We start from the raw sequence: 16,989 nt of genomic DNA on the forward strand, positions 1-16,989 counted from the left end.
TAGTAAATAGTTGGTGTAAATACAGTACAATCAATACAAATTGGTACAACTCAGTGTAAGTCATGATCTTCTAGACTCAGCGTGTTTTTTTCCCCCTTAACAACTATGAGGGGAACCTCTCCTAGTGTACACCAGCTCAGGATGTCTTGCCCCCCCTCTCTTTCTCCTGTTAACATCAGGAAATATGGATTACTTCATTTAACTCTTCTAAGAGCTTGAAGAGATAGATTATTCTCTGTTTTTTAGGAGAGAAAACTTAGGCTGAAGGTGGCCAAGAAACTTACTGAAGGCCACAAATCAAGGAACTGAAAGAGGACTGGATGAGATGGTCTCCAATCTATCAATTCAGTAAGATTTTGCTAGAGGGAATTATGTCTATAATGTCTATAAAACCCTTGTGAACCATAGATCTCCATACTTTATTCTTATAACTAATTCTGTCTTGTATGGTTTGGGATGTGTCATTGTTTATATTCTCTCTCTTTCTCTCTGGCCTTTAATGAGAGCAACAGGGTAAATGTAGGCTAAAAGCTTCCATTTTTCTGAAATAATCTCTTCAGTTCTTTCATTCTTGAGCTGACCATATAACACTGTTGCCCAGATCCAAATTTCAAAACTGTCCTTGCTTTTTTTCTGTTATTTCTATTATATGAGTTGTGTGCTGTATATGCGATCCTGTCTATGCTTCCTCTACCATTTCCTCTAGCTTTCCATCTGGCTGAGTTAGTGGCCTCCTAATTTTTTTTCAGGTTAGGCTGGAAAAATAGATTTTACAACCAAAACAGGAAGGAGTGAATTACTTCTAGCTATAGTGTTAAATAGAAAGAGAAATTTGTGCCTGAGTAATGTGGAGAGAATCCCTCAGGTTTATTGGAAGACAGGAAATGTCAGGAAGGCTTTTACAATATGTGCTAGAAAGGGCACAGAATTTGGGAGTATCAAAGCTGAGAGGCTATCAGCTATCACCTATACCCATGTGGAAGAACCTATGGCACATATGCTGGAAGGGGCTGCTCCCTTCCCCTTCTCTATCTTGCCTGAGGACATTTCTCCCATCACCTGCCTCTTTGTCCAGCAGCCCAGTGGAAGCACTTCTTCCATCCCCTGTCTAGGTTGAGGCAGGGGGCTCATATGCAATGTGAGGGTTGCAGTTTGGGCACTTGGTCTCTAAAAGTTTCATCATCACTGACTTAGACCAACCTCTTTATCTCGTAGGTGAGGATATTAAGGTCCACAAGAGGTTAAGGGACTTAGCCTAGATTGGTGACAGAGCTGGGGTCCCCTCCTCCTTCCCAGTACTTTCCTCTGCTCCACACTGTCAAATTCTGAAAAGGTTGCTACACTTTGTTTTCTCTTAGAGGCCTTTGCTACTTGTTATAGCCTTGAGTTACTGGATTTTTTTCACCTTATCTTCATACTTTTAGGAGAAAGTAACTAGTCACAAGAAAACAGTTACTAAGAGAGATTTGATCAGAAAAGCAACTGAGGAGAAATGTAGAATTTATAAGAGCAAACTCTCAACATGGAAGACTTCCATTTTTCTACTGCACAGGCCTCTAGTCTCCTAAGCCAGTGACTGAATAATAGTCTGCGGCAACTTGGACTCCTCTAGGTCAGGAGTTTTCCAAAGGGTTTAGTTGGCACTGTTGTTGAACCTTTCACTAGGGCTTTGTGAAGTTAGGGTTTAGGTGTAAATATAGCTAGCACAAAGTAAGTGCTTGATGTCTGTTAACCTCTATGATCATATCTGTACTCTCACCAAACCTATAGGACTGCTGTAGCCATCAAAGTTGATAACGTACTGGGATATATATGAGCCATTATTGTTATAATATATATTTGAAAGTGATGATTATATGAATAGACAAAGTACAGTGAGAAATCCTAGGAAGGAAAGATTCTAGCCAAAGTGTGAAGAGGATAAGGGCTGGGTGGTAAGCTTTGTGGAAGAGATCATAGCTGAGCAAGGCTTTGAAGGATCAGCATTTCAATAGGGTGTTGGCTGGTACTGCTTTGGCAGATAGTCCAGTTTGGCTCTAATATAGATTATGTGAAGGCAGATAGTGTGAGATGAAGCTGGAAATGTTTATTGGAGCCAGATTGCAGAGGATTTTGAAGGCCAGGCAAAGAAGTTTGGACTTTATTCAGTAGGCATTGGGGCAATAGAGGACCATTGTAATGGGACATGTGCATTAGGAAAATTACCATGGCAGGATGGACTGGAGGCAGAGAGACCTTTGGGGATTTTTTTCAGTAGCCCAAGAATGAGGTAATGAAGGACTAATCTTGGAAGTTTGCAGTAGAAATGATAAAATGACAGTTTGGAAAGAACCATTGAAGGTAGAAGTGAAGACTTTATGACTGATGGAATGTACAGGAGAGCTAGCAGCCAAAGATGACTCAAATGTTTTACCCATGCATGACTGAGATATTGGTGGTTTCAAGCAGTATAATAAAGACTTAAGGGCAGCTAGGTGGCTCAGTGGCTAGAGAGACTGGAGTCAGGAGATTCTGGGTTCAGATGTAGCTTCAGACACTTCCTAGCTGTGTGACCCTGAGCAAGTCAATTAATTGCCATTGCCTAGCCCTTAACTGCTCTTCTGCCTTGGAGCTTGATACTTAGTGTTAATTTTAAGACAGAAGATAAGGATAAAAAAAAAGACTTGGAGTTTGAATCTCAGCTCTCTTTTTAGCTATATGGTCTTTGGCATACAGGAACTTCAATAACAATTATAGTAGCTATAATAGATAGCATTTATTTAGTGTGTGGTGTGCTCAGTGCTTTATAAATATTTCATTTGATTCTCACAACTGTGAAAAGTAGGTGCTATTATTATCCTCACTTTTACAGAAGAAGAAATTGAGGCTCAGCCTTTCTCAAAAGATTAAGTGGGGGGGGGGGCAGCAGGGTAGCTCAGTGGATTGAGAGCCAGGCCTAGAGACGGGAGGTCCTAAGATCAAATCTACCCTCAGATACTTCCCAGCTGTGTGACCCTGGGCAAGTCACTTGACCCCCATTGCCTAGCCTCATCACTCTTCTGCCTTGGAACCAATACAGAGTATTGACTCCAAGACAGGCAGTAAGGGTTTAAAAAAAAATACCAAAGGGGGGGAAAAAGATTAAGTGGCCCAAGGTCTTACAACTAGTATGTGTCTAAATCCAAATTTGAACTCAGATCTTCGTGATTCCAGGTCTAGTGCTCAATTTAAAGTGGAGATAATAATCCATTTACATTCTCCAGACTTTTCTTTGCTATGCCTCAGAAACCTTCCCCCCCCCCCCCCCAAGTTCATCCTTGAGATTCTCATACTGGAAATACCCTGTACTCAAAGGCCTTTCTCTATGATTGATTGGCTCCTCTCATTTTAAGGAGTATGAGTCTAGGCTAGCTGTGCTTTTATTCTTGTCCAGGCTATACACTCTGGATTTTCTCTACCATCTCCCAGTGTCAGAAGGAAAACTTCATCTTCTCCTTTTCCTCCCTCAACCTTTTTTCAGCTTTCTTTTATGTGTCATCTTGCATTAGAATGTAAGCTCCTTGAGGGCATGAGCTTTCCTTTTTTTGCCTGTATTTTTATTCTTAGCCCATTGCCCTCTGCTTGGCACATAGTAAACACTTAATAAATTCTTGACTTGACATACTACTTTGAGTTACTAAGCCTCTCAGTGCCCCTAGGAAACTCCTTACATTTCAGATATTTAAGAGATAAGTTCCCCCTGGGCTGTTGCAATAGACTTCTCCTTAAAGAGGCAGTTAGATGGTGAAGAGAATGCTGAGCCTGGAGTGAGGAAGACTTGAGTTCAAATGTGGCCTCATACTTAACTAGCTATGACCCCAGACAAGTCACTTTGCCTCTTTTTGCCTCAGTTTTCTCAATTGTAAAATTAAAGAGCTCCTACCTCCCAGGTAAAGAGGATCAAATGAAATATTTATAAAGTGCTTAGCATAGTGCCTGACACACAGTAGGTGCTTAACAGATGCTTGCTTTCTTCCTTCTCAAAGTCTCCTCCTCTAATCCATCTCTACACAGCCACCAAATTGAAATTCTTTTTAATATAGGTCTAATTGTTCTGTGTCAGTAGAAGGTGAGACAAGATTAGGAACAATGATGGTCCCTTTGGAAAGTAAAGAGTCATTTAATTTCATGAAAAGAAAGGTGGTCCTGTCTGAAGGTAGAATCTGTGAGGCCAGGATTTGGTGGATTCCTGTGACCTGGCCTCTTCAGATAGAATAGAAGCAGCACCAGAATCTCTTGAGTCATTGTGGGGGAAACTGAGCCAAACTTGGGTCCTTGATTGGTAAAAGTTAGTTGTCAAAGGCTTCAAGGAAGGAGTTTTATAAGGAGTGGTAATTTAGATTTCCCCCTCACCATTCCCTGGGACTTTTAGACTAGTTACTTGCAGAAAATATGACATTTCACTTAACAAGAATTTATCTTTTATTTTTATTTTATTTTATTTTTTTAAACCCTTAACTTCTGTGTATTGGCTCCTTGGTGGAAGAATGGTATGGGTGGACAATGGGGGTCAAGTGACTTGCCCAGGGTCACACAGCTGGGAAGTGTTTGAGGCCGGATTTGAACATAGGACCTTCCATCTCTAGGCCTGACTCTCATCCACTGAGCTGCCCCACTTAAGAAGAATTTTAAAATTCCCAGAATTAATTGTGCTAGATGTACTATTTTTAAATAATTGATTAAAAATCCATTCGTTTCCCTTCTGTTCTACAAGTTGACTTAGTAGCATAACCTTGGGCCTCAAGAATTAGTTTGATGTACAAAGACTCTGGATAAGGGAGTACCAGTTGGGGTGTTGCCTCTGACTTACTTTGGGACTATGGATAAACCCTTTCCTTTTTCAGGGCCTCAGTTTTTTTTTTATTTTGTAAAATCAGGAAATTGGAATAAATACTTCTGCCAATCCATTTCAGCTCTAAAACTCTCTGATTCCAGATCAATTTTTCTTTGTCACTATCTGTTTCTGCCACTAGGAAGTTTTGTTCTATGAAAGTGGATAAGTAAAATCTAACTTGCCCAGAGAAAGCCTAAAAAGTAGGTTTTACTTACTTGTCTTGCCATTAGTGACATTCCTGATATTTCCTGTTGTAGAGATTCACTCGAGAAACCACTTGGGGTTGTATTTCTTCTTAAATAAATAAATGAATCTATTTTCTTCTGTGTATATTAGGGGTGGGAGTTGGTGGAGGGGAAGGAGGTGCCAATGGATGAGGTTGTAGAAGACCCAAGGATGGGGATCTTTGTAGACACCAGGAGGAACTAGCATTGAACATCTTGGATTAAAGGAGAGAAAAGTCTTTTCCAGGGCATTTGTGCTCAAAAGTCTCAGGTGTGGTGGCAGCATAGATTTATTATATATGCCTTTTTATGCCTTACTTGGAAAGGATCAGGGAACGTCAGAAAAGGTCCTTTAGCAACAGCAGCAAGGCTGACATTTACCCAGTTTATTAAGGCTGGCAAATCATTTTACATACATTATCTCCCACATATTTAGAAAAGAGGATGGCCTAGCAAGAGATCTTTCTAGTTCTGTTCCATTATATTTACTTAAAACTTGGGAAACTGAGACCCAGAGAAGGGAAGAAACTACAAAGTTGGCTACACTGTGAATTAGCAAAGCAAGAACTGGAGCTCAGCTCTCCTTGTTAAGCAGAGTTTTCTACTTCATCATGTTAACCATCTTCTCTCACCCATCAGTTGATTTATTTCTCCTCACAAAATAACCCTGAACTATCTTGGGCTGGTGGTATTCACCTGTTGTTTATAAGTTTGCTGTAAGCCACGCCCTCGATCTCTTCACACACCCCCGTAGCTTGGTTAGCTGTCTTTTTACTCTAGCTTTTTACTTTAGTTATTATTAATTTTTTTTTTATCCTGGGACTCCATTCTAGGAGCATAGGGCCACAACCAGTAGGCAATGGGTCGCTCAGGGTCACCCAGCTGGGAAGTGTCTGAGCCCGGATTTGAACCTAGGACCTTTCGTCTCTAGGCCTGGCTCTCAATCCACTGAGCTAGCCCAGCTGCCCCTACTTTAGGTTGCAGTTTCTTTAGCAGATGTAGTTTTTACAGGGTGGGGTTGCTAGCCCCATGCCCAACCCTCCTCCTTTTTCATCCGGGCTAGGGACCCTCTTTAGCCCAGGAGTGGTAAGGGTGGGCGATAGGGGTCAAGTGACTTGCCCAAGGTCACACAGCTGGAAGTGTCCGAGGCTGGACTTGAACCTAGGACCTCCAGTCTCTAGGCCTGGCTCTCAATCCACTGAGCCACCCAGCTGCCCATAATACATCTTATTAAATATAATATTCGGAGATATTGTATATTAATTTTAAATCTCACAGTAGGAACTTAGTCCCTGAAATGACTCTTAAGTTTACACAATGTTCTATTCCTTTTTCAGTTGTGCTGATTGGTGACTCTGGGGTAGGGAAGAGCAATCTCCTTTCACGATTCACTCGAAACGAATTCAATTTGGAGAGTAAGAGTACCATTGGTGTGGAATTTGCTACCAGGAGCATCCAAGTGGATGGGAAGACTATAAAAGCCCAGATCTGGGACACAGCTGGTCAGGAGCGGTACCGGGCGATCACGTCAGCGTAAGTTCAGCCTACTCAGACACAAAATGCTGTCTATATCAAGCTGCATCTCATTCTTTAGCCTAATTGTGTCTCCAAGAGTTGTGGAGAAAGTGTCTACAAAAGTATTTCTTTCCCAGTGGAAGCAAGATTTGGACCTAGCAAGAAAGATGCCAGAGTTTGCATTTCTGCAGGCTCTGTCTATCCAAGGGCTCTTTCCAGGCTGTAGCCCAAGGTTATCCACCAGAACAACATTTCATAAAAACTCCAGAGAGACCTGCTACTTTGTTCTCCTTATAGACACAAGGAGGAAATTAGTGGGGAAGAATTGCTATTTCCATATTTTCAAAGTCTTAAGCATAGTGGAGACACTAATAAATGCTTTTCTTGTAGTAATTTATGCTCATTTTCTATTTTCCATCATTGTATACAAAGTGGTTATATAGGAAATAAATACACTCGGTTGCCTCATCTCCTAAACATCTGTGTGGTTTATCTAATTACTAAAAAGACATCACCAAGGACATGCATAACTGGAAAAGGAGATAGACTGGTATGTAATCATAACTTAGGCATTCCATTGCTATCTCTGAAATGTTAAAAGAAATGGAGGAAGACCTTAATTATATAGTGCACATTCCCTGTGGAGGACTTGGGCAAGAACTGTTGGGGCCTGCAAGGCATGAAGGGCTATAGTTTATAAAAGTAGAGGAAGTGCCCACCCATAACCAAGAGATCATGGATCCAATGAAGGATAGAAATATGTAATCTAATTACAAAAAAACTCCATATAAGAGATATCTACTGATTTTGAGATTTTCTAGTGTGTTATTTAGAATTTATGGGGCTCTATTTAAGAGCTATTTGGGGCTCATTTGAGCGTTAAGGTATGTAGATTATATGACAAACTTCCTGTGGACATTTTAGAGGACTTTGGAAAACCACATTTCCCATGATTCCTCTTGTAAAAATGGAGGCAGACAGGAAGCGTGATGATGTAAGAGAGGGGATAAGACTCCTGGAGTCAGGAGGGGCATGCTCTTTTGTTGCCTGAGCGCGGGAAGGTACGAAAGGTAAATGGCTGTTGCAGCAATCTGAATCCTTACAGGCGCGTGGTCTGATGATTTATCTCTATCAGCAATGGCTTTTATTAAAATACTATTTTCCCTTTTAATATCTGCCTTCATCATTTTTAAAAATAACACTAGCTAGGGAATTTTAAATATTGATCCTCTTCTGTTGTCCAGAATTCTTTTCAGGTAGTTATAAGTTGACCAACATTGATTTCTTGCTATCAGTTCTGTAGTCTGACAGCCAAGAAGTGATCTCTGGTGGAATGCTTCCTTTTTGGGAGTTTAGTATCTCCACATTGAGTTTTGAGTGGGGCTTCCTTTTTAATTATTGCACATGAGGTCAATATATAACAAAATGCCCAGCCAAAGGATTTATTCACCATCTCGGTGTGTTGCCATGTTCTAAGTGATAGGATTCAAGGTAAAGTAAAAGAAAGTCACAATTGGTGTGGATCTTTGAATCTAAATGAGGCAGATGAAAGAATGACCAATACCCTCCAAAGAGGAAAAATGTAGACCTTTCTAGTTCCTAGATTGCTTTCATCTTTTTCTAGTAAAATGGTTTCAGCATCTGACAGTTAGTGCCCCTCAAAAAATCCATTTGGCCAAAACAGAAAAATGAGGTGGATTCAGAACTTGACTGAATGATCAAATTGATATCAGCCTGGAGAGAGGTCTCTGGTGATAGCTGTAACCTGATATTTAAGATTGCTTTTTACTTTTTATTAGCTACTTTGGATGAAGATACAGATGACAAACATAATTAGTCAAATTTGCAACTGGAAGGGATGACTAATAAGAAAAGTAACAATGGGGATCTTTCCTAAAAATATTTGTTTTTGTTTTTTAAAGAAAATTCACATTTTATTTAATGTAAACAATGCAGAAATTCTTTTTCCTCACCCAAAATAGCAGTAATATTTTCCTCATTACTCTTAGATAAACTACAAAATCCTAATATGCAAGTTCTCAGATTAAAAATATTTTTGTAGACTGGCACCAAGCAGATGAAATTTCCCAGAGATAAACAGAGTGGCCTGAGGTTCACAGGTCCTCATAGACTCTTGGTTTGTAACCTTAGACACATTTTCATTCTCTGCTTTGGAGTATAATTATTTGTATACATATCATTTATCTTCTCTTCTCCCTATTCCACTTAGTATATGCTTGTTGAATTGACTTTGTTGAGGCTGCTAGCCACTAGAACTATAAAGTTTTTCCCAGCTTGGTTGGACTTTCCAGGGCTTGCTTTTCACAGACATTTCCTTTGAGAATCTGGGGTCACTGGCCTCAAGGAACTGCTGTAGGCATCTTCATGGTTGTGATGGGTCAGATGAAGTATAGTGTGTTTAGAAATATGAGGTCTTAAAACATCATTTAGCCACAAGGTATCTTTATCAGTCAGAAGAGGAAGTAAGGACATTATAAGGTCTAAGCACCAGATGAGTATTACAGACTGTTGGAAGAATACAGAGGAGGAGCAGAGATAACAGGTTCTCAGTTTGCTCCAAAAATTGGAAGGATTGGGGCAGCTGGGTAGCTCAGTGGATTGAGAGCCAGGCCTAGAGACAAGAGGTCCTGGGTTCAAATCTGGCCTCAGGTACTCCCCAGCTGTGTGACCCTGGGCAAGTCACTTGACCCCCATTGCCTACCCTTACCACTCTTCTGCCTAGGAGCCAATACACAGAAGTTAAGGGTTTAAAAATGTTAAAAAAAAAAAAAAAAAAAAAAAAAAAGATGGGCAGCTGGGTAGCTCAGTGGATTGAGAGCCAGGCCTAGAGACAGGAGGTCCTAGGTTCATATCCGGCCTCAGACACTTCCCAGCTGTGTGACCCTAGGCAAGTCACTTGACCCCCATTGCCTACCCTTACCAATCTTCCACCTATAAGTCAATACACAGAAGTTAAGGGTTTAAAAAAAAAAAGAATTGGAAGGATTATTAAGTCCTAAAATTCACTCATACACCCAGAAGAATTATCTTTGTAGAAAATAATTTGTGTATATGTGTAACATCTTGGCATACTTGTTCAATGAAATTTTTCTCACAGCAAAGCTAGTTGCCATTTTACTTTTCTTTCTCTTGCTGGCCTTGTAGGTATCTTTGAGCCATCCCAAACATTACAGCCTTTTAAAGATAGAAACTTGTTCCTTTTCCTTTAAGCTATAAATAAACCTAGCTACTATCTTTATCAGTGATTGATTATTAAATGAGTATGAGTAGATGCAGATCACTTTGAATAAAAATCTAAACTCCATCTTTTAATATCACCATCCTCTATGAAGGCCTAGTGAGATCCCTATATCCTTAATACTTTTGCTTCTCTAAGAGTGAGACTCTGACCTGATGTCCTTGAAATTCTTGCCTTTTCAGAATATAGGCAGACCAGTTGTAGGTAATCTGTCCCCAGTTTGACAAGTGGAGATTTGCTGCAGCTGTTATTCAGGGGTATATCATTTAATAATATTAATATTATTATGATTGCCACAGAGTTCTTTAAGAGTTACAGTGACTTTTCATTTGATGCTTTTTTTAAAAACCCTAAGTAACAACTTTTAGGACAGAAGGGCAAGGGCTAGACAAATGGGAGTAAGTGGCTTGCCCAGGGTCATATGGCTAGGTAGTGTCTGGGGCCAGATTTGAACCTATGTCCTTCTGACTAAAATTTGCCATGCACTGTATCCACTGTGTCACTTAGCTGCTTTGCTTTCATTTGATTCTGATGACACTAATGGCATAGATACAGCAGATAATATTTTCTCTAATTTATAGCTATGGACATGAGGCTTAGAAAAGGTGCTTGACTTGTCAAAGTTCTTATGGCTAATAAAGTGTGGAACTAGGACTAGGAATAAGATTTTGAGACCCCCTAAGTCAATCTTTCCATATTACAATGTTGCATTACTGTTAGAAGTATAGATTCCACTATTGCGCTGAAAGGAATAATGAACTGGAGGAATTCCATGTGAATTGGAACGACCTCTAGGAATTGATGCAGTGTGAAAGGAGCAGAACCAGAAGAACCTTATACACAGAGACTGATACACTGTGGTACAATCAAATGTAATGGCCTTCTCTACTAGCAGCAATGAAAGAATTCAGGACAATTCTGAGGGGCTTATGAGAAAGAATGCTATCCACATCCAGAGAAGGAACTGTAGAAGTAGAAACACAGAAGAAAAACAGTTGCTTGATCACATGGGTCAATGAGGACATGATTGGGGATGTAGACTCTAAGTAATCATCCTAATGCAAATATTAATAATATGGAAATAGGTCTTGATCAATGACACATTTAAAACCTAGTGCAATTTCTCTTTGGCTGGGGGGTAGGGGAGCATGAATTGTGTAACCATGGAAAAATATTCTAAATCAATTAATTAAATAAAAATTTTCAAGGCGAAAAAAATAAAATAAGACAGAAAAAAAGGTATAGATTCCCATTGCAGCTTGAACTTCAGTCATGTTCCTATCTCAAGACCAATTCTCCAGTTTGAAAGGGATCCATTCTTTTACCTGGCTATAGATCAGCTACTGTGTTAGGAGACATGGGAGGTTTGGTGGATGAGGGCGGGGGATGTGGAATAATTCCCTCATTGGCTACCATTTATGATTTCCTTTAGATTTGAGCTTGTGTCTGACCATAAAGTGAGATTTGAGGGAAAGGGATAAAAATATAACAGAATATATATAAAATGTATGCAGAGTAAGTATAATTTCAGTAGATAAAGGAAAGAACATTAAACTAGGAAGATCAGAAAAGACCCCTAGTAGGACGTGGCACCTGAATTGTACTTTGAAAGAAATTAGAGATTCTACAAGATAAGCAAGAAGAGAATACTTCAACTCGAGGATAGCCTGTGCAAAAGTATGGAAGGAAGGGTGTTGGTGCACCCAACCAAAATGGAGAAATTAGGAATTGGGCTAGGTCTTAGGAGAAGGTTACAAGTTCTGTTTTGAACCTGTTGTGTTTGAGATCTTTTGGGCATCCAGATAGAAATGTCTGGAAGGCAGGTTTGTAGTGAGGCATGATCACAGCTCAAAGGCAAGATGTGGATTGGATGCATGAATTTCACAGTCATCTGCATAAAGAGGATCATTTAACCAATGGAAACAGATTGGATGCATAGAATATCAAAGAGATGAGAAGAGATCCTAGGTTTGGTCCTGAGGTATGATCACACACTGAGGACTAGGACATGGATGATAATCACAGGAAATTGAGACAGGAAGGTTGATCTGGTAGGAGACTCAGGAAAGCCCAGTATCTCAAAAAACCCTGAGGAAAACTGAGGAAAATTTTCCTCAGAGGAGAGAGTGGTTAACAGTGTCAAATGCCGTAGATGTCACAAAGCCTGAGACCTGAGAAAAGCTTATTGGATTTAGTAGTAAGTTTAATAGTTTTAGTAAAAAAGATTTAGTAGTTTAGTTAGTACATCCATTGGTAGGGTAGTTGGAAGCTAGATTACAGCAGGCTTAGAAGTGAAGGCAGAGGAAGTAGAGACCACTGTTGAGGGCAGAGAATGAGTGCATTCTTCTTCATTGATAGTCTTTTCACAGAGGAGAAAACTGAGACTTAGAGAGGGAGATCAGACAGCAAGGTGGAGCATAACCAAAAATAGAACCTGGTGTGCTTCTGATTCCCCAGGTCAGGACTGCAGTTTCATAGAGGAAATTTCTTTTCAGGTATCTGTTTGACTAGATCATCTCTGAAGTCAGGACATACTCAGTTTCTATGATTCTCTTAATGCCTGTATGAGTAAATTTCCCTGAAGGAACAAAGGTGTGGGAGAAAATAGGATTAGAGCATGGCGTATTTGTCAAAAGGAGTCTTGAGTGAGGCCAGGAAGCATGAGGAATACTGTACTTAAAAGGGTCATATTTGAAGCTCTGGGATCAATGACTTAAGGCAGCCCTTGTTAAGGTGAGAGTACTAGTTCTTGACTCTATTTCTAGGTTTTGTTTTAATCTCTGGTTTGTAAAGAATACATGGTGCTACAACATACTTGAAGCAAAAACTAGCCAGGGATAGGCAGTGTGGCAACAAAGCTGGATTTTTATCTTGCTCATTTTTTTCCCAGGTACTACCGAGGGGCTGTGGGAGCCTTATTGGTCTATGACATTGCCAAGCACCTGACATATGAGAATGTGGAACGTTGGCTAAAAGAACTCCGTGACCATGCTGACAACAACATCGTGATCATGTTGGTGGGGAACAAAAGTGACCTGCGTCACCTCCGGGCTGTACCCACTGATGAGGCTCGGGCATTTGCAGGTGGGTGGCCTTGATCAGAGATCTAGGGGCACTCTTGAAGGTAGGGAAATTTGAATCTGGGAGCTTTCTCTGCCCTACCCTGAGATTGAGCTCAGTGCCTTCAATTCAATTCAACAAACAATTCCTTAATCTCTTGCTGGTATGTGAGATCCTGTACTAGGTATCTGAGATAGAAAGATTAAACTTAACTCAGTCCATGCCATCATGGAATATATTTACTCTAGCAGAGAAAAATAATAATTCTAATATATATTAAATCCTGTTTTCCTGTTAACTTTGTCTTCTCTTGAATGGCTGGTTGTATTTTAGATAGTGACTTTGCTGGAAATGTCTTCAGTTTCTAGAGCAGGGCCTTTAATATCTTCTAACTCACTTCTTCTAAGTTCTGAGTTTGTACATATATAATAATAAGTCTAAACTATTTTAAGATTTACAAAATATTCCTCACTTCCCTGTGAGAGTAACTAGTACAATTATATATTCCCATTTTATATATAAGGAAACCAATGCTTATGGGGATTGCGACTTGCCTTCAGTCACAGAGCTGTTAGGGATCTGAGGCTGGTATCAAAATTAGGCCTTCTGATCCCAGGTTTGGTGCTCTCTACACTATGTCCTATTGTGTTTCAGTAAACCTTTCTCTTCTACTTCTCCAAAATGTTAAAGATGGTAAAATTGGTCTATTTGTAAAGGTGCTTCATGCTTTAAAAAAAGTTTTCCCTTCATCCAGAAGAGTTATTTTAATTAATAGAGAGAATGAAGGCAAAACCAGAAGCTTCTTCAATAGACTCTTTTTATCTCTTACCTTCTGTCTTAGAATTGTTACCAAATATTGGTTCCAAGGCAGAAAAGTGGTAATGGCTAGGCAGTTGGGGTTAAGTGACTTGTCCAGTCATATAGCTAGGATTAAAAACTGTTTTCCCATTGACTTTGTCTTTTCTTGAATGGGTGGTTATATTTTAGATAGTGGCTTTGCTGGAAGTGTATTCAGCTTTCAGAGCAGGTTCTTTAATATCTTCTAGCTCACTTATCCTAAATTTCAAGTTCGTACTGTTAGACTTTGGCCTTGAGTGCAAGTTTTCTCATATGTATGGTCTTAGTACTATCATAATCTTGCTGTTGTTGAGTTTGAATTGGGTGATGGTTATAGGTCAAAGCTTTTCCATGGAGAGATATATCCTCTCCTAATTTTTACCTGGCCATTGGGGAAGAGAGAGGAGCAGGAAGACAAGGACAAGGACATGAAGATTGAATCACAATTGGGATATTTAAAAGAGTGAGTCCCAATTAAAGGGGCAGTAGTAGGTTTCTTTATCAAGCAAAGAATTTCAAACTGAAAACCACTTTGCTTCAGTGTACATTTCTTAGATTCCTGTTTCCCACATATTGTTATTATATAGTAGGGCTCTGGATGATATTTATAGGTTGTATTTTGATATGCCTCATATCATAGTATATATATATATATATATATTTATGCATATTTCATTGCAAAACACCCCACCAACCCCCAATATACTGTTCCAGGTTCTAAATTTGGGTCCAAGCCAACCTTGAGACCTTAAGCCTAAACCAATAGCAATACAACCCTATAACATACCCCTTAAAAGTTCCAAGCCTTCAGTGAGTCCCCAAACCCCAGGTCAAAAGCATTTGGCAAGACACTTAACTGGTGTGAGCTCAGGGAAAGGGTACAAGTCTCAGGATCAGGAAATCCAAGCAGTTCACTGTGTTCCTGACCTGAACAAGCCCAGAGTGAGGCACAAAACTTCTGCCCTAACCTGAGAGGTTGGACCATGAGCCTTGGCACAGGGTAGCTTACAGTGCTCAGATGACTGAATAAGCAATGGGAGGTGTCTTTCAGAGCCCCTAGCCCATAGGCCTGGAAGAACTAAAACTTGCAAAAACCCAGAAATAGAACAAAAGAAAAACTGAAGTTTAAGAGAATGCCCCTCTACCCTGAGAACAGAGCCCACCTTTATAATAAAAGTAAAAGTCAAGAAAAAGGCTGGGAAAAGGAGCAAATGTAAGAAAAATTTTACCATTAGAAAATTTTTATGGAGAAAAAGAAGGGTAAGGCACAGATTCAGAAAGGGACAGTGAAAGCAAAGTAGCTACACATAAAACTTCAAGGAAAAATATGAATTGGTCTCAGGTTATGGAAGAGCTCAAAAAGGATTTCAAAAATCAAGAGACCTATGTTTTGTGTTATAATATATATATAACCCAGATTGAATTGCTTGCCAGCTCTGGGAGAGGAAAGACAGTTGGGATCATATAACTTCAGGAAACTTATGTAGAAATTTATTATTATATGTAATTGATTAAAAAAATAAAAATAAAAAATCAAGAGAGGAAGAGGAAAAATGTGGAAGAGAAATGAAAACAATGGAAGAAGAAAATAACAGCTAAAAAATAAAAATGGGGAGGGGCAGCTGGGTAGCTCAGTGGAGTGAGAGTCAGGCCTAGAGACAGGAGGTCCTAGGTTCAAACCCGGCCTTAGCCACTTCCCAGCTGTGTGACCCTGGGCAAGTCACTTGACCCCCACTGCCCACCCTTACCAACCTTCCACCTATGAGACAATACACCGAAGTACAGGGGTTTAAAAAAAAAAATTAAAGAAAATAAAAATGGGCCAAATGGAAAAGGAAGTTCAAAAGCTCATGGAAAAAAATAATTCTTTAAAAATTAGAATTGGGCACCTAAAGTTAATGACTTCATGAGACATCAAGAAAAAATCAAAAGAATAAAAAAAAAAAAACAAGAAAACAAGAAATATCTGATTAAAAAAAAAAAACTAACCTGGAAAATAGGTCCAGGAAAGACAATTGAAGAATTAATTGAATAACCTGAAAACCATGATAAAAAAAATAGTGTAGAAATCATATTACAAGAAATTATCAAAGAAAATTGCCCTCATATTCTTGAACAAGAAGGTAAAGTAGAAATTCAAAGAATCCACCAACTGCTTCCTACAATAAATGCCCAGATGACAATTCCCAGGACTATTATAGTTAAATTCGTGTGCCTTTAGCCCAAGGAGAAAATACTGCAAGAACTAGGTTTACAGCCCAGAATCATTTATCCAGAAAAACCAATTATGTTCTTTCAGGAGTGAGAAAATGGTCATTTAATAAAATAGAAGATTTCCAAGCATTCTTGATAAAAAGACCAGACTTAAATAGAAAATTTGATATCCAAATACAAGGCTCAAGAGAAACATAAAAAGATAATACAAAAGAAAAAATTTAAGGGATTCAGTAAGATCAAACTGTTTATATTCCTACATATAAAGATGATATTTGTAATTCTTAAAATTTTTATTGATATTTTGGTAGTAAGAAGAAATACACATAGAGGGTGTAGGAATAAACCTACTAGGATGAAATACAAAAAAATCAAGGGGTGAAAAAGAGGATTGCATTGAGAGAAAAGGGAAGGGAGAGGTGGAAAGAGGTATATTATCTCACTTAAAGAGATATGGAAAACTCTTACAGTGGAGGGAAGGATGAGGGTGGAGATGGGCAATGCTTACTCACATTATAATTGGCTCAAAGAGGAAATAACAACCATGTTCATTTGGGTATAGAATCCTACTTTACCCTGTATAGGAGTAGGAGGGAGTAAGACAAGGAAGAGAAGGGTATGGAATAGTGGTTAAACACAAAACACTTGTGAGGAGGGACAGAATGAAAGGAGAAAAAAAGTAGGAATAAAAAGTGAAAATAAGATGGAGGGGAATACACAGTTGATAATCATAAAGGTCAGTGTGAATGGGATAAACTCACTCATAAAAAGGAAGCAGATAGCTGAGTGGATCAAAAACCAGAATCTACAATATGTTGTTTACAAGAAACACATTTGAGGCAGGGAGATACATACACACAGAGTAAAAGGTATGGAGCAGCATCTATTGGGCTTCAACTGAGGTACAAAAAGCAGGAGTAGCAATCATGGTCTCAGACAAAGCTAAAACAAAAATAGACCTAATTAAAAGAAATTAGGAAGGAAATTAAATCTTGCTAAAGGATACCATAGACAATAAAGTAGTATTA

The 16,989-nt window shown here is 39.2% G+C and overlaps 1 protein-coding gene across 1 annotated transcript in view; it reads left to right on the top strand.

Moving 5' to 3' along the window:
- The window catches only part of RAB11B (RAB11B, member RAS oncogene family), a 42,762-nt gene that overhangs the window by 11,581 nt on the left and 14,192 nt on the right, over positions 1-16,989 (top strand). The window contains exons 2-3 of the mRNA XM_044672765.1: positions 6,414-6,609; positions 12,741-12,934. Of these exons, the coding sequence (XP_044528700.1) occupies positions 6,414-6,609; positions 12,741-12,934 (390 nt within the window). The remainder of the gene's footprint in view (positions 1-6,413; positions 6,610-12,740; positions 12,935-16,989) is intronic.

This window comes from Gracilinanus agilis, chromosome 1, assembly GCF_016433145.1.
Source record: "Gracilinanus agilis isolate LMUSP501 chromosome 1, AgileGrace, whole genome shotgun sequence".
NCBI classification, from domain to species: Eukaryota; Metazoa; Chordata; class Mammalia; order Didelphimorphia; family Didelphidae; genus Gracilinanus; species Gracilinanus agilis.